This window comes from Netta rufina (genome assembly GCF_964035555.1).
Source record: "Netta rufina genome assembly, chromosome: Z".
Taxonomy (NCBI): Eukaryota; Metazoa; Chordata; class Aves; order Anseriformes; family Anatidae; genus Netta; species Netta rufina.
In genome coordinates, this window is record NC_140126.1 from 34,940,519 (window position 1) to 34,959,739 (window position 19,221).

Sequence of the window (19,221 nt, forward strand, 5' to 3'; positions counted from 1 at the left end):
GGCAGGGACTTCAAGATATTTTGAAAGCTGCTCTGTAATACAGTAGGAAAAATTTATTATACAGAAAATTATATGAAATGCTCAGCCAAAGTGCTGTGAAAACAGCATGTAAATTGTGCAGAGGAAGACATGGGGTGTGGGAATATGCACCAAGCCCTGACTTCACTGAAAGTAATTTGATAATAGAGCTCTGAGGTATCATTAGCACAATTTGCTGGTTGTTAGCACAATTTGCTAGTCTGACAACATAAAAGAAAGAAAATGTTATGTGTTCCAACTGAAAACAAAATATATTCTGTCTCTATGAGCAAGATCATTGTGCAGTATTTGAATCATAGTGTTATTCATGTTGTTAAGAGTATTTGTTACCTGTTCAGCACAGTACAAGACTCAGAGGACTAGAAATGTAAGAGGATGGATGTTGCATAAGGTGTTTTTAAAATAAAAATAATAATAAAAATAAAAATAAAATAATAATAATAATATGAAAATAATGTAGTTGAATTGAAAGACAATATATAGAAGGGATGCACCTTGAACACTTTGTTTAGTTTTTGGCACCTCACCACAAGTTCATTGAGGTGCTGGAATGTGTCCAAAGAAGGGCAATGAAGTTGGTGAGTGTCTTGAGAACAAGTCTTATGAAGGAGATGCAGTTGTATTGATTGGAGGAAAGAAGGCTCAGAGGGACCTTACTATACTTTACCTTGAAGGAGATTGTAGCAAGGTGGGGGTTGGGTTCTTCTCCTAAGAACCCTGGACTCATGTGCCAGGTGAGGTTTAGGTTAGATATTAGGATAAGTTTATTTACTGAAATGGTTGTGTTATATATGGAGTGGTAATTCATGTCCAGAAAAAGGTTGATATTAGTAAAGAAGGGGGAGATGTGGGAGTGTGGCCATAGGGGTCAGAAAGCCCCATGGTTGATGGTAACATCAGAATCTTAACGATGAGGCCATCAGGAATGTAAAAGAGTTTAGAGGGAACAAAGAAGGGTGATTCAGGAGATGCCATGCAGTCTCAGGTTTCTTGTTCTCCAGCCCTTAAGGCATGGAAGTTTCTGGGTGTTTGCTGTTGCTGTTATATGGAAAGTTGTTTGATCAATTAAAAGTTGTTTTGAAAAGAACTGCTGTGGGGAAAAGGGTATAAGAGGGGAGCCTGCCCTCAAGATGAACAAAGGCAACACAATGAAGTTATGTCATCAACAAGGAAGCAGAAAGAAGGAATGAAAAGGAACAGGCTAGCAGAACGTAGACCAGGACGGGAACAGGCACATTGATCACCTCATGAAGATGGGCTCGGCCAGACTCAGCAAACCGCTCAGAGAAGCTCATACAGAAAGTCGCTGGAAATAGGTGCACCAGAGCTGGGAAGAAGCTCAAGCTGAGAGAAGCGGACCCGTGCACACAGCTCCCCTCGCTGGTAAGCAGTTGCGCATTATGGGGAATCATACGTCCTTAGGAACAAAGACTGTACTGGTAACCTTACAGCTTATTCTCCTTATTAACAATCAGACAGTTTATGATCCTGAAACACGGAACCAAATTGATGTCAAGGTGTGGGACTCTGCAACTAAAAACGACAAGGTTGCAGTGGGATTGCTTGGCACCTGGCGAGCAGTCTCTGAGGCCTTAAAGAGCCATGTGGGACCACAGTCAGAAATGTGTAGTGAGGGAACTGCAGGCTCGTTTACTAATCCTTCTGCTACACCACCGCTACTGCCGTCTCAGGCCTTTGCTGTTACGCCCCCTGGTGACCTGGACGTGCCTTTTGACCTAGGTCTTACTGGCCTTGAAAAGGGGACGGATATGTTTTTCTTCGATCCAGGAAGAGTAAGATACATAAGGCCCAAAGGCCAAGTTGCTTGACAACTTAAAGCGAGACATATTGTTCCCACGACTAGCCCTGGAATTCTCTGGTGTTTGTAATCAAGAAAAGGAATGGAAAATGGAGACTGTTACAAGTCATGGAAGATATTGGAGCACTTCAACCAGGCCAACTATGCTCCCCCAGTCATGGACATTAATGGTAGTAGACTTACTTAAAGGATTGTTTGTTCTGATTGTACATGTGTATAGGCATACTCGGGTTTAGTATGTAAAAGCACTTTCATGGAAGACATTGATAGTAATAAAGTATTGTTTGTTACCTTTTCTGATTGTACGTATGTATAGGTGTACTTGGATTTAGTATGTAAAAGCAATGTTCTGTATATTTAGAAAGTTGATATTCATGTGTGCATGTAGGTAGAGCATAGATTCCCCATGCACCCAGCGCTGTTTACTTGTCTTTTATAAATATTACTAAATTCGGATTGAGTTAAGACTTCATTTATAACAACATTTGATGCTGATTACCAGACATGAGCAACATCTATCCGTGTTATTGTTATACATGTTAGAGCTATCACATGCTAATTGCTGCTTACACGGGTGCATTCCAAGAATACATTTATTGTTGAAAATCAGTACAGCATACAGGTCTAACAGAAAGTTCTCCAGAAAATTTCAACTGTTAGATTCTTGTCTGTGTTTCTTTCCCATTCATGATACAAAACAATTCTGTAGAATAAAATACCAAGCCAAATAATACTGATGAAGCCTTTAATGCCCACAGAAAATTTTAACTCCTAAAAGAACTAGGAATCCTTATTAAGGCCAGTGTATGTGGAATAAACCTCTCCTTATGTTTCATGGAACCAGACTTCATCATAATCAGTTTGCTGCTGTAATTTATTCCAACAACTTTGAAAAACTTAGTTCTATCTTTTCTCCTCTTGATGGATCACCAGGCCACAAAGTGTCTTTAAAATTAGTTTCTTCACACATTCTACAAAGCAGGATGCAATCCATGGTCTTGATTTAAGCCAGCATCTCCTTTTTTCTAAGCAATATCCAGTATTTTCTTATGAAATGTATGTTGCTGTTAACAAAGACTGTCTAAGCTAATCAGTGTCTCATTACAGACATTTCCCAGTTTGTAGGGAAATAATGTGTCTTAAACCCATGGATGAAGCAGAGTCCTAGAGCACTGGGGTGTAGTTTTACTTTGATGAAACTACTCACAATCTTATATGTTTCTAGGCTAAAAATACACTGTTTAAATGTTAGACATATCGGAAAAAAATATTTTAATATTCCACTTTAAAACTGCTTGAATTACTGTACCTTTTCAACCTATCTTATCAAACCTCATCTTCAAAAGATGAAACGATTTGCACTGCTCTTAGCTGCACTTTGTCTAATTTACATTACAATACTCACCGAACCACAGGTGCAGACAACTTAGGATCCAGTTTTAACCCATTTGTCCATTCATTTAGTAGCAATGTACTTCTGGTCTGTTTACTAAGAAAGACCTTCTCTTGTAGTTGCAATGCACTTATCTCTTGATTTGGCTAGCAGTACTTTGTATTGATATGCAGAGTAGTAGTTCTGGTACTGGCTAAAGGTCTGGCTGATCTATTATCTTATCTACAGCTGTTAGCAGATGCTTTTGGAAGCAGTACAAGAGTCCAGTCAAGTATAAAGTTAACTTTCCCTTGGTATATCCTCCTAGTATTTGGCAATTGATTTAAAGACTGCTTAAGCTGGAAATTGCATCTGGATGACTGTGTTTTATAGGGATACACAGTTTATACTGATTTAAAATAAACCTTTCTCAATAGGTCCTATAATCCGATTACTTGGACTTTTTTTTTATTTTTGTGACATCACAGACTTGCTGTATACTGAGGTAAGATTATTTTTTTTCTGCTGTTCAAAACGGACACGTATTATATAGAAGGCTACCAATGGAATTACATTTCTTTTTTATAAGACAGTCTGTTGGCTGCTTTGTTGTTATTCGTCTTGTGAGTCTTAAAATAAATATCAAGTCACAATTTCTGGACAATGAACATAAAAATAAAGATGTCTCATTGGAATTAGTAATAACAGCACATGGACTTGTATTTATTCTGTGTTTCCACTAGACCTATTGTACGAAGGATCTGTTCCATTCTGAACTCTATAGAGGTCAATTCAAAATGACACCAATAAAACCACAGAACAGATCATATAGCACTTGTTCTTGTGCAGTAATAGGTAACTCTGTTTAATAGCAAATCCTGGTGAGTGTTTAGGGAAAAATATTGCATAACATTATTACCTCTATTCCTCAAATTCATTTTTTGCATAAAAATATCTTCACCACTTTGATTATTATTTTTATTTATTTATTTGTAGTCCTTCTGAATATAGGAAAATTCATTATTGTTGTATTGACTAAAAGCAGTACTATAATAGCAGTTAAATTTTCTTCATAGTAACAAGCAAAGTACTGCTTTTCTTTTACCTTTAAAATACTTTCCCAAGGACTTTAGAAGTAATCATCCATGTTTTGAAGAAATCCCAGTTTTTCCATGCACAAAATGAACTCTTTGGGAAAGCTTATCACACCTTCAGAAGACAAGCTATACAGTTTTTAAATACAACTGACTCCAATATACTGTAAGAATTTATGTTTTCAGTGAACGCTTCTGAGGAAGATGAAAATCTGTTAGGCACACACTTTCAAGCTTTTAAGAAAATAAGCAACTAAATACAAAATAAGTTTCATTCTTCTAACAAATATCTCCCAGTAAATATCCTTAAGAATAGTAACCTAGCAATACAGATAACACATTTTTGCAATGTATTCAAACACAAGCAGAAAGATGTAGTGTTTTCTCATGGAAGCTTTTATGCATATGAAGATTTATAATTAACATAATGGAGTTCTGCACTTTAAGGAGTTTGTTTGGGGAAACACCACTCTTGCCTTCCTCAGCGTCCTTTACCATATCACAAAACACAAAGAAGAATTATGGACAGCCTCCTTATCTGAAGGGGGGCGGACCCCTGGGTATTCCTGGCTGGACCCCTGGAAAGTGTGGGTGTCCAAGTGGATAGCCTGGTGTTGCAACCCCCCGAGGTCCTGGTGGCCGTGTCACAGCAATGGGTGGGGGAAGGTTTCCTCCTCTGTTCTGCATGGGATGGTGGCCATTTGGGGCAGAGCCTGGATTCTGGAGTGTCTGAGAGGAACTTGCTTCCTGTGGCTGACCCATTTTCTTTCCTTCATTGCCACTCTGTCCTTGATTGTTATCTGAAATGTGTTAGGAGAACAGAGTTACAGAATGAAAATGCAGAACAGAAATTCTCTATGAGGGAAAGGCTGAAGCACCTTGTCCACTCCAGCATAAGATGGAAGGTCTGGGAGCTACCACACAAACAGTCTGAAATAAGGGACAATGTGACTTCATGATCTTTGCACCATATTTTCTCCCCAGTTCTTTCTGAAAGGCCACAACAAAGGGAAGCAGAAGTATTTCCCAAGCAGTTAAATTCACTGGCAAGAATATATCATCTATAAATGGTGATGAAGGTCAGCAGTTCAAAAGCAGGCATGTTTTGAGGCTGTAGACATGCCTTCCATGTGGTTCTTCTGCAGGTCGTCATCCCTAATCTGCATTTCTCTGCTAGGCTTAGTCTATATTGATTGCATGGCATGCGTGATGGGGAAAGACTAGCAATATTCAGAGGGGAGGAAACAGTCTGTAAAATCCTTATGGACCAACTGAAACCTGCCTGACCAAGTTAGGTGTTCTGATGAGGATCATTACCATACTGTCTTTTCACTACACCTTCTGCCATTGAACCTTGGCACAGAAGGCATATGCTGTTCTCAGCTGTCCAGGATGAAAGAAATATCAAGATGAAAGAAATATCAGCAGGATTTTTTTATTATTATTATTATTATTTTTAATGATTTATTGGATAAGTTGGATCTCTGACATTCAGAGAAGGTTGTGCCACATGTTTTACTAGTTTTATTACTTCGGTAAAAGGTGTTGCCTATTGTGAAGTGATGCTACAGCATTTCTGAAATTAGCCAAAGGAAGACAAATGGACTGGATATTAGGCTAATACTTGTCATTCAGTATTGTGAACATCTTTCAAGAAATTATGGCAAAGGAAGCAGATAAGGCAGTGAACAACACTGTGGTATGGAATACAAATATTTCTCATATTGAGAAATTCAAAACTGTCCTTACCTTGACTTGGAGTAGATTCATCTTGCTTGCTTCCTTTTTGCTTTGTCTGTGGTGGTTCTGTCTCAAATGGATTTTCCTCTTGTTCATTTGATTTTTGTGCCTTTTGCTTATTTCTTCTTTTATTTTCTTCTGCTTGCTAACAATGGTGAAATAGAGAAGGCATCTTTCAGTAACCTGAACGTCGTAGCTAATAATTAGTAAAGCCAAAAATCAACAATTCTTTATTCCTTACACTTTGTAGCTTCTTTTTAAGTTCCAAGTTAGCTTCCTTGTAGGATTTGGATGTAGCATTGAGATAATAAATACTCAGGCTAAATTTCAAGAAAAAGAATGCATCTTGTTAGATAATGATTTAAAGACTCTTCCTATAGCAATAACTACAGCTGTGCTAATATCAAATCTGTATTTTTCCTTGTTCAACATGCTTAAGCACTAGTAGTATTTTGACAGTGAGTAGACTGTTTCCTCAGAGTATGAAGAAGGTACTCATTTCAAGGTGTGTGTGGGGAGGAACAGAAATAAATTATTCTGTCTTTTATACTCTACATTCACTCTTATGGTAGGTAAGGAAGATGCTCAATTAAGGTATGCGTGCATTGCTATGACGGGTGTTTCATTTAATAGTTTATAAATGTTAATTAAGTTGTATGACACACTTTAAAAATTAGTAAACTATATTTATAAAATCTTTTGAAGTAATACAAAATTCACAGACAGAGACATAGGTCAAAACAGAGATGTTGAATGCTTTCTTTTTCTCCAGCTTCAGCACTGATGACGGGCTTTGGGACCCAGGGTGCCCTAAGCTGGAGATCATGATGGTGGGAATGATAAACTCCCAACCAACCCTGAATGTGTATGGGATTTGCTGCTCCACCAGGATCCATACAAGTCCATGGGTCCGGATGGGATTCATCCCAGGGTATTTAAAGAGCTGGCTGATGTCTTCACGGGACCTCTCTCAATTATTTTTCAACAGTCTTGGGAATCTAGAGAGGTCCCAGTAGACTGGAAGCTGGCAAATGTTGTACCAATTTTCAAGAAGGGAAGGAAAGAAGACCCCAGCAGTTACAGGGTTATCAGTCTCATGTCAGTGCCTGGTAAAATTATAAAGAAAATAATCCTTGAAGTTATCGAAGTGCACCTGCGGGACAATGCAATTGTTGTTCCCAGCCAATATGGGTTAATGAGGGGTAGGTCCTGCATTTCCTTTTATGATAAAATCACCCATCTAGTTGATCAAGGGAAACAGAAACCAGCTGATAGGATCTTTTTGGACATCAGCAAAGTTTTGACACAGTTTCCCATAGGATCCTACTGGACAAAATGTCCAGCATACATCTAGACAAAAACATCATCCAATGAGTGGCCAATTGGCTGATGGAAAGGGCTCAAAGGGTTTTGGTAAATGGGGCCATACCAGGCTGGCAGATGGTCACTAGTGGGGTCCCCAAAAGCTCCATTTTAGGGCCAGTCCTCTTCAATGTTTTCATAAATGATTTGAATGTAGGACTAGAATGTGTTTTGAGCAAATTTGCTGACGACACCAAACTTGGAGGAGTTGTGGACTCTGTTGAGGGTGGAAAGGTCTTGCAGAGAGATCTAGACAGACTGGCGAGCTGGGCAATCACCAACTGCATAAATTTTAATAAAAGCAAGTACTGGATCCTGCACCTGGGACAGGGCAACCTGGCTATACATACAGACTGGGCAATGCTCTCTGCAGGACTGAGCAGCCCTGCAGAGAGGGATCTGGTGGTTGTGGTTGACAGCAAGTTGAATGTGAGCCAGCAGTGTGCCCTGACAGCCAGGAGGGCCAACCGTATCACTAGTCAGTGGAGGGAAGTGATTGTCCCGCTCTACTCTGCACCAGTGCAGCCTCACCTCAAGTACTGTGTGCAGTTCTGGGCACCACAGTACAAAAAGGACATTAAACTGTTGGAGAGTGTCCGGAGGAGAGCAATGAAGATGGTGATGGGCCTAGAGGGGAAGACATATAAGGAGTGGCTGAAGTCATTTGGCCTGTTCAGCCTGGAAAAGAGGAGGCTGAGGGGAGACCTTATTGCAGTCTTCCTCATGACGGGGAGTGGAGGGGCAGGCGCCAACCTATTCTCTTTAATCACCAGTGATAGGATCCACGGGAATGGTGTCAAGCTGAGGCAGGGGTGGTTTAGGCTAGATATCAGGAAGAGGTTCTTCACCGAGAGGGTGGTCACACACTGGAACAGGCTCCCCAGGGAAGTAGTCACTGCACCAAGCCTGTCTGAATTTAAGAACTGATTGGACTGTGCACTTAGTCACATGGTCTAAACTTTAGGGTAGACCTGTGTGGTGCCAGGAGTTGGACTTGATGATCCTTATGGGTTCCTTCCAACTCAGGATATTCTATGATTCTATGATTCTATGAATAGGTAAAGCCAAATACTTGTAGGAAAATAGCCAAAATGATAAGTTTTATTTTTTGTTCTAAATTTGGTTACACTTTTCAATATATTGCATTATTTTTGTGATAACTCTATGAAATTAGTATTTTTTACTCTCATGATTTAATTAGAGAAATGCTCATATGAAACCCTTTATTAAAGTAATCAGTAAGTAATTAATATTCATTTGCTGTTCACTCTGCTTTGCCAGATTTTGCCTTGCATTTTCCTTTTTTTTTTTTTTTTGCTTTCTCATTTATATTTTGGTGTCTTTGTCTTGGATCCTTGCAGAATAGGAATCCTGCTCAGAAAAAAAAATAAGTAGAAGGTAACGACATATTTCAGAGGACATTCTTGTCTTTTTGTTTTTCTAGCCAACAGTTAAATGGAACAAATTGTTAAGTGAATCTTGGTAAAACTTAATCTCAGAATTTCATTTTGCTCACATAAAGTACTTTGCAATTTCCATTATATTCTGTAATCTTCTCTATATTTTTTGGCAATTCTACAATGCAGGGTTAAATCCCAGCTCATCTATATATAGAATTTGCTTTTAGTTCAGCATTATGCAAAAATTGTGATATATTTGAACAGTAGTTTAAAATGTCTTTATGAAGAAGGACTCAATATAGTTTTTGAGAAAGACTATTCAGGGGTCATTATTCTTTAACTGACTTATGAAAAATCCCTACTAGCCCTGTTCTATAAGAAGGAACAGGACTCGAGATGATTTAAGGCAGTTGAGACTGGAACATCTCCATGGTACATTTCTAGCACCCTTTCTCCCTCTAGTCCCGACAACATAAGGTACATCAAGGAAAGGCACAGGTACTCAAGATCAGACTCTCATTAACTAAAGTTAATGAGAAATAGCTCTGCTTCATGGCAGTCACTGTTCTAGTTTCCTATTGAACCTGCTAAGGATTTATGCTGTTCTGTCTACTGAACAAGCTGATCAAGGTCACAACAACATCAGATCCCATAGACTTTTCAATTTTAATAGTTTCGTCATTATGGTAGCAAGAACAAAAAATTGTAAAAAAAAAAAAAAAAGGAAATAAAAAAAAAAAAGCTGAAAACAGTTGAACAAAAGAGAGATCACCTTTTGTGCAGAGACACATTAATTATGTTCAACTAAAAGACCTAAATTCTTAAAGTCCCTCATCATGGGGGAATCAATACCATATTTAATTAGATATTCAGGCAATAAAGATTCAGAGGGAAAGAAACTTATCAGGCCTTTCAGTAAGGATTAACGTTTCAGTTAGTATTCTATACGTACACCATCAGTAATATAAAAGGTAGGATAAGTCCAGGGTTAGAGGCATAGCCAAATACCTTCCCAAACCAAGAAGGGAAGTCATGCTCCAGAGTTTCTGATATGACTTCAAACATTCTAGTTTTCCCACTGTTAAACAGAAAATGTGACAATATATAATATACAAATATTTTAGCAATGTCAATTCAGTATTATGAATATATAAGTTAATAACATCACACCAAACCAGGGAAAAGTAAAAAAATAAAATAAAATAAAATAAAATAAAATAAAATAAAATAAAATAAAATAAAATAAAATAAAATAAAATAAAATAAAATAAAATAAAATAAAATAAAATAAAATAAATGTTAACATTCATTATTTAAAACATAAAACTCTGAAACTAGCTTTAGTTAAAACAGGATTTATGTATTTTAAGTAGAAAAATAGACACCAACATTTTAATCTCAGCAGGCTGCAGAGGCATAATAAAGCACTGATATACTCCTTAAGAATTTCTAATTTAGAGAATTAGTAACAAATGTTTACATCACAGCTAATCAAAAGAAAAGGTGTTCTGTTCTACAATTCAGAAAATTAAAAAATAAAAATTAAAAAAAAAAAATCCTGGAAACTTTTTAAAATAATTAACCAGTTTTATAGTATTCCAACTGTAATGATTACCCATAATGAGAAATGTCGTATAATTAAACAGTCAGCATATCTTATAAATATAATACTTATAAAGGAAGATCCTTTTCATTACTAGATTATACACTAGATTTGATGTGATATTAACATGTATGGTGGATGTAAAATGTAAAATACCTGAAAGGACCACAGTCAAAAGATGGTGGGATGGAGACTATGGTGTACACAGCAGGCAGCGTGGAGAGAAAGAGAATGAAAAGCAACATGGCCATGTAGAAGTTGTTTGATCTGGAAGCTTTGAAGACCCTCTCCTGGGGGACATTGCAACACATCACTGCCCAGCACTGCAGGTACATTGAAGTGTGGAGGCGGAACACATTAATTGCTGGAAGACATGGAGCGTAAAAAGACCCCATCCTAGAAAAACAAATAAACAAATAAACACTTTGGAGTAGGACTTCTGCCTAGATACAATACCTATTTCCCCTATTTCCCATTCTAATGTGCTTTGCAACATCACTGTATGCACTGTTTCTCTTTTTTTTTTTTTTTTAATTTTTTTACTATTGTTGCCTCTTGCTTTTAGAAGAACTGGAGGCATATAGAAAGAATTCTCCATATGTACTTTTTGTTTCAAAGCTCCAAAATTCTCTTTCTCTGTGAATGAGATAATAACTTAACAAAACATTACTCCCTCTTACTTTGTACCATTAGTTCATGCAGTATCTGTCATGTGTTTCGTTAAAAAAAAAAAAAAAAAAAAAAGTAACCCAAAATCTAGGTGTTATAGAAATAATCTAGATTATTCTTTATTATTTTTCTAAGTATGTTAGTACCATTTTAGGAAGAATATTCTTGCTAAATTGACATTTATTTTACTTCTGTTACTATGGTTATTTACTGCCTTATTCCAATGAACTTACTGGTTCTGCTAAATGTCATTTTTTCCTTATTTTCTACAGTTGTGTGGTTATGACACAGATGCAGTTGGGACCATTTTATTTGTATCTGATCATGTTTCCTGTGCCATGCTGACTGAAGAGCAGTTATTTTTAACTGCCTGGCCAAATGGTACAGATAGTAGGAATCTACTTTTTCCTTTATCGTTGTTCAACTGATCATGGCTGAGTCGCCTTGCTTTTGGGTGACTCTGTTTTTCTCTTTATGAAATAGGAAAAAAAATAAATCTATGTGGTTGGAAACATCCCTGTAAGTATAGAGATGTCACGTCAGAGTATATTATATTAATATCTCTTCTTCCTCTTTCCACGTATCTTCAATTAAAAGAGATGGAAAAGGATTGGTGGTCTATGAAGGCAGAGAGCACCTAATGGCCACATTTCTTAACCACATGGAAATCAGTTGTAAAATTCAAGTTCAACAAGTTCAAACTCTAGGTAGTTTATGGATATTGCCAAAATTTGTACATATAACTTAAAAAACATGGTAGACAAATTCTTGCCAATAGCTTATCAATATGGAGACTTGCAAATGAATTGCATTTCAGTCACTTTGTGAGAACAAATAAAGAAAGAGCTTTTCTAACTGTACTCTCTCTCTCATCTCACAAAACAAATGCACACATACATACCTCTCATTCTTTCTAGTTCTGTGGCAGTGCCAACTCACCAGCTGCAACTAAAAATCTTTTCATTCTGTTTCAGATCTGCTAAATCTGATGTTTCTGATCCCATAATCTTAGCTCAGAACTAGTTTAGAAATTGCCTCATTGATTCCACTTTACCAGAATGTGATATATATTGCTTCACACTGTCATCAGACTAAACCAATGAGACAGGATCCTCATTTCACAGATGCTGATAAATCCTGCAGACCTGGGGAGAATGCTGACACACAAGGGAACACAAGAGACACACTTTGCCACACCTACCAGATCATGCCCTGGTTAAAGATCAGCCCCAGTACATTCCCACTTATATCAAACTCTGAATATGATGGCTGAAAGAAATAACATAAATTCTTTCATTAGACTTGCACCAAAGGTTTTAAGATGACTTATGCTACATTAAAATTGTCACTTCCAACAGCAGCAGAATAATGGTATTGTACTGTAAAGGCTCTTGTTACATATTATCAGTGAATCATGAAATAAACAAATAAGACTCAAGGCCAACAGATAGACTTTAATACTGGTTGCAGAATTTTACTGAGAACACTGAATTTGAGCAATGACTGAAATGCACATGTTATTTTGTAGGCATGTTTGTGTGTATATGCACCAGAATAAAAATTTCTGGTAAGAAACTGGCTCCAAAATTTTGGTTTACATTAAAAATTTATGATTCAAACATATTATCCATTGTGTTTTACATTGTCACAATGTTTTGCTTAATAAACTGTCTTGGAAGAAAGTTATACTACAACATAGCTGGTGACCTGCATGATTCACCATAGTGGATGGTCAAAAAGATCACGAATGATGATCCAAGTATTAATTACAGGGACAACTGACATGGGGAATAATGGGCTTCAGATACAAAAACAACTATTTCCTTGAGTCTGAATCAAAACAAAGATATTCTGTTAAAATTGACAAATTAAAGTCACAATTTCAAATTATAATATGTTGGGATATTTGGAGCTTCTACACTATTTCTGCCTAGTTTTATGTATATACATACATGTATATACAGATATATGCTTGTATGTCTACAACAAATTGCTATATTTGTGTTGTGTGTACTTATGAATTGTCTTCTACACAGGAAAGATTAAATAGACCTTCAACTAAGTATTAATTACTAATTATTAATAAAGTAAGATTAAATAGTATTCAACCTGAAAAACAGTTGAATAAGGGGAGCTCTTTAGAACCATTCTTACATAATGCCAAATAAAAGTTTCACTGCTTTATTAACAGTTAAGTGCAGCTGCAATGGTATCTATCAGATAAGCTGTCTTTGAAGAAAATGAAGGAAAGCTCAAGGTAATCTTTCAAATTAAAGACTATCAATAATATGGAAATTTTGGGTATGGCTCATTGAAAGATTCCTTGTTCATTATAAGCTCTAATGGTGTAAAGAGTTTGGAAAATTGGTACAAGTAGTTCTGTAAGATCAACTTCATTTCTTTTATTTATTTTTGTTTTGCATGGAAATCAGCACAAAGCTTCTAGGCTGTAGCACGGACTATGATTTCTTATATATCTTCACACCCTTTCTTTGAGCTTCTAGTAGCCCTTTTTCTGTACAATGACAATATGTCCACCATACACTACCAGCAAATGTGTCATTGGCACTTTGAGAATGGTAATATAACTGTATTATAAGGAATAAGTACTGTATTAACAGTAATATAAAATAAGGTGTTCCCTCACTGCTGACCAATCATTCCATGGCTTCTCTTAACTGTGGTTAAACCCTTGTGTGCAGGCTGTAAGGTTTAACAGTGGTTAAACCCTTGTGTACGGGCTGTAAGCTTCACACTCACTACTTAACACTTCTTTGTACATTCTTTACTTTGTGTAGAATCATAGAATCATACAAAAATTAAGATTGGAAAAGACCTCCAAGATCATCTGGTCCAACCAACACCCTACTACTACTGTCACTCACTAAATTATGTCTCTAAGCACCAGGTACAACCTTTCCCTGAACACCCCCAGGGATGGTGACGACCACTTCCCTGGGCAACCTGTTCCAATGCCTGACCACTCTTTCTGAGAAGAAATATCTCCTAATTATTTTAATTGTTGACTAGAGTAGTGCTCTTTGTTTAATTATTTGTTTTAATTGTTGAAAGTAGGGACATGACGTTTCCATTTTTCCACTCACCAGGGACATCACTTGAATGCCAGGACTTTTCAAGTCTGATGGAGAGAGGCTTGGCAACTACATCAGCCAGTTCCCTCAGGAGCCTGGGATTCATGTCATGAGGTCCCATAGACTTGTATCTGTTTAGATTCGCCAGGTGGTGTCGAACCTGCTCTTCACTTACAGTGAGTGGGACTTTGATCCCCCAGCCTCCATCTATAGGTTCAGAGAAATTAAGAACTTGGGAATCCCATCTACCAGTGCAGACAGAGGCATAGAATTTATTGAGTACCTCAGCCTTCTCCATGTCTGTCGCTACCAATTACTCAAAAAATTACTCATTCCTGATATAAGAAATTAGCCACCTACAATCGCTTACACACTCCTATTTTCACCCCTCAGTCTATTTTCGAAAATGTTGAAGGTGCATGGTGGCCTCCTCCTGTCACCCCAGTACAGCAGCCCAAAGGAAGCTGGGTCCTCTCTTGTGTTCTTCCTCGAGGTTCTGTGCAGAAGGGATACCACCTCTCACACAAGGGCTGGGGGATGGAAAAGAAGCATTCACGCAATCCCTGAGAATCGGCAACAGAGTTCTTCATTGCTGGGACACCTTGTAGATAAGCCTGCAGGATGTTCATGGTGTTTGGCAGCTCCAAGCTAGTGCTTGGGATGGAGCCTGAGAGACAAGTAGGGAGCTTACCAGGCACTCCTGTGACGCTGTTGGTGTGCTCTGATGGCACAGAGCAAAGACATGCCACAGGAGTCACAGGTCTGATCTGGTGGGGGTGGATCCACTTCCATCAGTCCCTGCACATCTGGTGGATCCAGTTCCGTGGGCTCCATGGTGTTAGGCAGAATGATAAGCCACTCCTTGCCCAGAACTGGCCAAATGGGATGCCTTTCATCCAGAATGTTTTGAGGCCAGGGTGCCAAACCAGGGGGTTGTCCAGTTCCAACCCTGGATCCCATGCCTCTGTCTGGTTGATTTCCATCCATGGATTCAATGCTGCTGTCTGTTTTAGGGCCATGGCTGGGTCCCACACTGTGTTCCAGATTATGGGCATGCCTCTGCCCCACACAGCTGTCTGCCTAATCCTCCTGCCTTCTCCCCATGCCACCACTGCACCAACGGGAAGGCCCAGGCCCCCTGTTGCTGTATGGCTGAGGGGATGGCTTACTTCCCGCATTGTTGCAGTGCCAGTGGTACCGCCTGTGTCTGTGGGCCGGGCGCCAGAGGTTTCCTGAGCACTGGTGTCTGTTGTGCCACAGATGTTACCCCTCTGCCCATGACACTTCTCCTTCTTGTTAGGTGCCTTCCTTCTCGGTGCTTCTTTGGATTGCATCACTATCCTATTACACTGAGGAGGGCTGCTGAATGCCTTCCTGCTTCTGTTTTTCTTGCTGCCACATAAACTGGCTGTCAGAGGGTCTAGAAATTCTGCGAATGGTGGGCCACCTGCAGGGGTCCTGTTTTATAGGGCCTGGAGCAAAGGCAGGACAGCGGTGGCTGCTGTGACCTCAGCAAGCCTCTGTGATAAGTTATATATGTGTGCCCAAAGGTAGCTGTGTTGGGAGTGGCCTGGAAGATGACCTCATGTGGAAGATGAAGGAGGGTTAGGGAGGCTGAGGGCCCCTTTTCTGGGGCTGGCTCCCCCCAGTCAAAATGTATGGATGGGTGGCTAGAAAGAAGGATGATATCTGCACAGCTCTTCAGTCCAGTCACCTAATTAAGGCTTTCTTGTATTGGCCTTGTTCTATTGATTAAATAACTGTATTATACTCCCTTAACTTCCCTAACAACTACAAAAGAAAAGAAAGAGAAAAAAAAAAAAAGTCTGAAGTGTTAATGGCAGAATGATTGCCTCACCAAGGAGATCAGCTCCGGGACAGACACATTCTGCTGTGAAGTGGGGGATCACAGCATGCAGGGGGGTTTCTGCGTTGAGATTGCTTGAAAGAGCTGCCAGGACCTTGGAAAGGTGTCCCTTGGAAAGATGTTGAAGAGATTGGGCACACAAGTAGTGTTCTCTGTCCTCCCAGTTGACAACTGGAACCCAGGAAGAAGGAGATGAATGGACTGGCTGAATGATTGGCTGTGAGGCTGGTGCCATGCCCAAGGTTTTGGGTTCTACAACCTTGAACACAATTTTGAGAGACCAGGAATGCTGATACTGAACAGGGGAGAGTTTATCGGGTGGGCCAAGAGTGTTCTGGGCAGTAAGCTGGCTGGGCTTCTCAGGAGGCCCATTAAACTAGATGCAGTGAGGGAAGGAGATGCAGCTCTGAGTAAAGAAAGAATACCTGAGAACACTATCACTCTAAGTAACAACAGAGAAATACTCATGAACTCTCCCAGTGCAATTGGGAAGGGTTCTAAGAATATGATATGACCAATAGCCCAGCTGAAGTGCCTTGACACCTATGAAAGCAGCATGGGAAACAAATAGAAAGAGTTGGAAACCATGGTGCAATTAGACAAATATGAGATGATTGCTAGCACAGAAACATGATGGAAAGGATCACATAACTGGAACATTGGAATAGAGGGTTACAAACTCTTCAGAAGAGATAGACAGGGAAGGAAGGGAGTGGGTGTTGTCCCCTACATTAGGGAAGGGATTGTTTGTGAAGAGATGCCTCTGGGAAACAGCCAAGGACAGGCTGAAAGCTTGTGGATGAGAGTTAAGGACCACACCAATAAAGGACAGCTTGTGGTTGGGTCTACTACAGGCCACCTAATCAAGGGGAGCCTGTGGATGAGGCATTCTTGCTTCAACTACAAGAAGCATTGCATTTGTACACTCTCATCCTGACGGGACCAGTAGTGTTCCCCAGGGTTCAGTGTTGAGGCCCATTCTCTTTAATATCCTTATTGATTATTTGCAGGAGGGAACTGAGTACAACCTCAGTAAGTTTGCAGACACCAAGTTGGGATGAAGTGTCAATCTGCTGAAAGGTAGGAAGACCCTGCAGATGGATCTGGACAGGTTGGGTGAATGGGAAGAGGCCAGTGGGATGAGGTTCAACAAGGCTAAGCACTGGGTCCTGCACTTTGGCCACAACAACCTATGCAGCACTACAGGTCTGGGGGACAGTGGCTGGAAAGCTGTGCAGAGGAAAAAGATCTGGGGGTGCTGATTGATGCTCACCTGAACATGAGCTGGCAGTGTACCCAGGTGGCCAAGAAAGCTAATGGCATCCTGCCTTGTATCAGGAATAGTGTAGCTTGCAGGATGAGGGAGGTGATCATCCCCCTGTACTCTGCTCTGGTGAGGCTGCTCCTCAAGTATTGCATTCAGGTTTGGGCTCCTCAGTACAGGACAGACATTGAGGCCCTGGAATGTGTCCAGGGAAGGGCTAAGGAGCTGGTTAAGGTCTGGAACACAAGTCCTGTGAGGAGCAGCTGAGGGAACTGGGGTTGTTTAGTCTGGAGAATAGGAGGCATAAGGGAGACCATATTGCTCTCTAGAACTACCTGAAAGAAAGGTGTGAGGAGCTGGGGGTCAGCCTCTTCTCACAGAAAACTAGTGGTGGGACTAGAGCGAATGGCCTCAATTTGTTCCAGGAGAGGTTAAGGTTGGAAATTAGGAGATATTTCTTCTCAAAAAGAGTAGTCAGGCATTGGAACAGGTTGCCCAGGGAAGTCGTGGAGTCACCATCCCTGGGGGTGCTTAAGGAAAGGTTGGACTTGGTGCTTAGGGACATGTTTTAGAGGGGCCATTGGTGGTAGGGTGATGGTTGGACCAGATGACCTTGGAGGTCTTTTCCAATCCTAATGATGTTAGGACTTCTTCCACCTGGAAGTCTGCTGGGAAAACTACACAGCAGGCTGTAAACAATCCAGGAGATTCCTAGAGTAGGTTGAGGATAACTTACTTGTCCAGGTATTAGACAAACCAGAGGAGAAGTGTTACCTGACCTGGTGCTCACCAACACCAAAGAGTTCATTAAAGAGGTCAAGATTGCAGGCAATCTGGGCTGCAGTGGCCACACACTGGTTGAGTTTGTGGTCTTGAGGAATACGGGCATGGCAAGGAGCAAAGTCAGGATGCTGAACTTCCAAGGAGTGAAATTCAAACTAACTAAAGACCTACAATATGAGATCCCCTGGAACAGTGTCCATATGGACAAAGGAGCTGAACAGAGCTGACGACTCGTTAAGGATGTTTTCCTTAGAGAGCAAGAGCTCTCTATCCCTTGTGTAAAAAAAAGCAGGCAGGGAGGGCAGACAACTGAGATAGCAGACCAAAGACCTGCTGGTCAAACTGAAATGCAAGAGGGAAATATGCAGTTATTGGAAGCAGGGACACATGGCCTGAAAGAGTATAAGGTTGCAATCCCATGTGAACCTAATGACGTTCAACAAGTCCAAGCGCAAGGTGCTGCACCTGGTCTGGGCAATCCCGGACAGGAGTACAGAGTGGTAGAAGAAGGTTTGTTCGGTCTTGGGACCAATGCTCTTCAACATCTTTATCAATGACATACATGATGGAATTGAGTGCACCCTCAGCAAGTTTGCAGATGACACCAAGATGAGCAGTTGATACAATAGAGGGAAGGGATGCCAACCGAAGGGACCAGGACAGGCTGGAGAAGCGGGCCCATGAGAACCAAATGAGGTTCAAGAAGTCCAAGTGCAAGGTAATCCCAGGCAATCCCAGGTATTTATTTAGACTGGGAGAATAAGAACTTGAGAGCAGCCCTGCAAAGAAGGACTTGGGGGTACTGATGGAAGAAAAGCTGGACATGAGCCACCAATGTGTGCTTGCAGCCTGGAAGACCAACTGTGTCCTGGGCTGCATCAAATAAGGGGTGGCCAGCAGGGAGAGGAAGGTGATTGTCCCCCTCTACTCTGCCCTTGTGAGGCCCCACCCGGAATACTGCATGCAGGCCTGGGGCACCCAGCACAAGAAGGATGTGAAGTTCTGGGAATGGCTCCAGAGGAGGGTCACTAAGATGATCAGAGGTCTGGAGCATCTCTCCTATGCTGAAAGGTTGAGGGAACTGGGATTGTTTAGCTTGGAGAAAAGAAGGCTCCAG

At 40.2% G+C, this 19,221-nt stretch overlaps 1 protein-coding gene across 1 annotated transcript in view; it reads right to left on the reverse strand.

The window, feature by feature from the left end:
• Nucleotides 1-4,858: 4,858 nt before the first annotated feature.
• The window catches only part of TMC1 (transmembrane channel like 1), a gene marked incomplete at both ends in the record, with an annotated part of 68,216 nt that continues 53,853 nt past the window's right edge, over nucleotides 4,859-19,221 (reverse strand). The window contains 6 exons of the mRNA XM_084305566.1: nucleotides 4,859-5,124; nucleotides 6,074-6,209; nucleotides 6,306-6,384; nucleotides 9,779-9,904; nucleotides 10,586-10,825; nucleotides 12,300-12,367. Of these exons, the coding sequence (XP_084161692.1) occupies nucleotides 4,859-5,124; nucleotides 6,074-6,209; nucleotides 6,306-6,384; nucleotides 9,779-9,904; nucleotides 10,586-10,825; nucleotides 12,300-12,367 (915 nt within the window). The remainder of the gene's footprint in view (nucleotides 5,125-6,073; nucleotides 6,210-6,305; nucleotides 6,385-9,778; nucleotides 9,905-10,585; nucleotides 10,826-12,299; nucleotides 12,368-19,221) is intronic.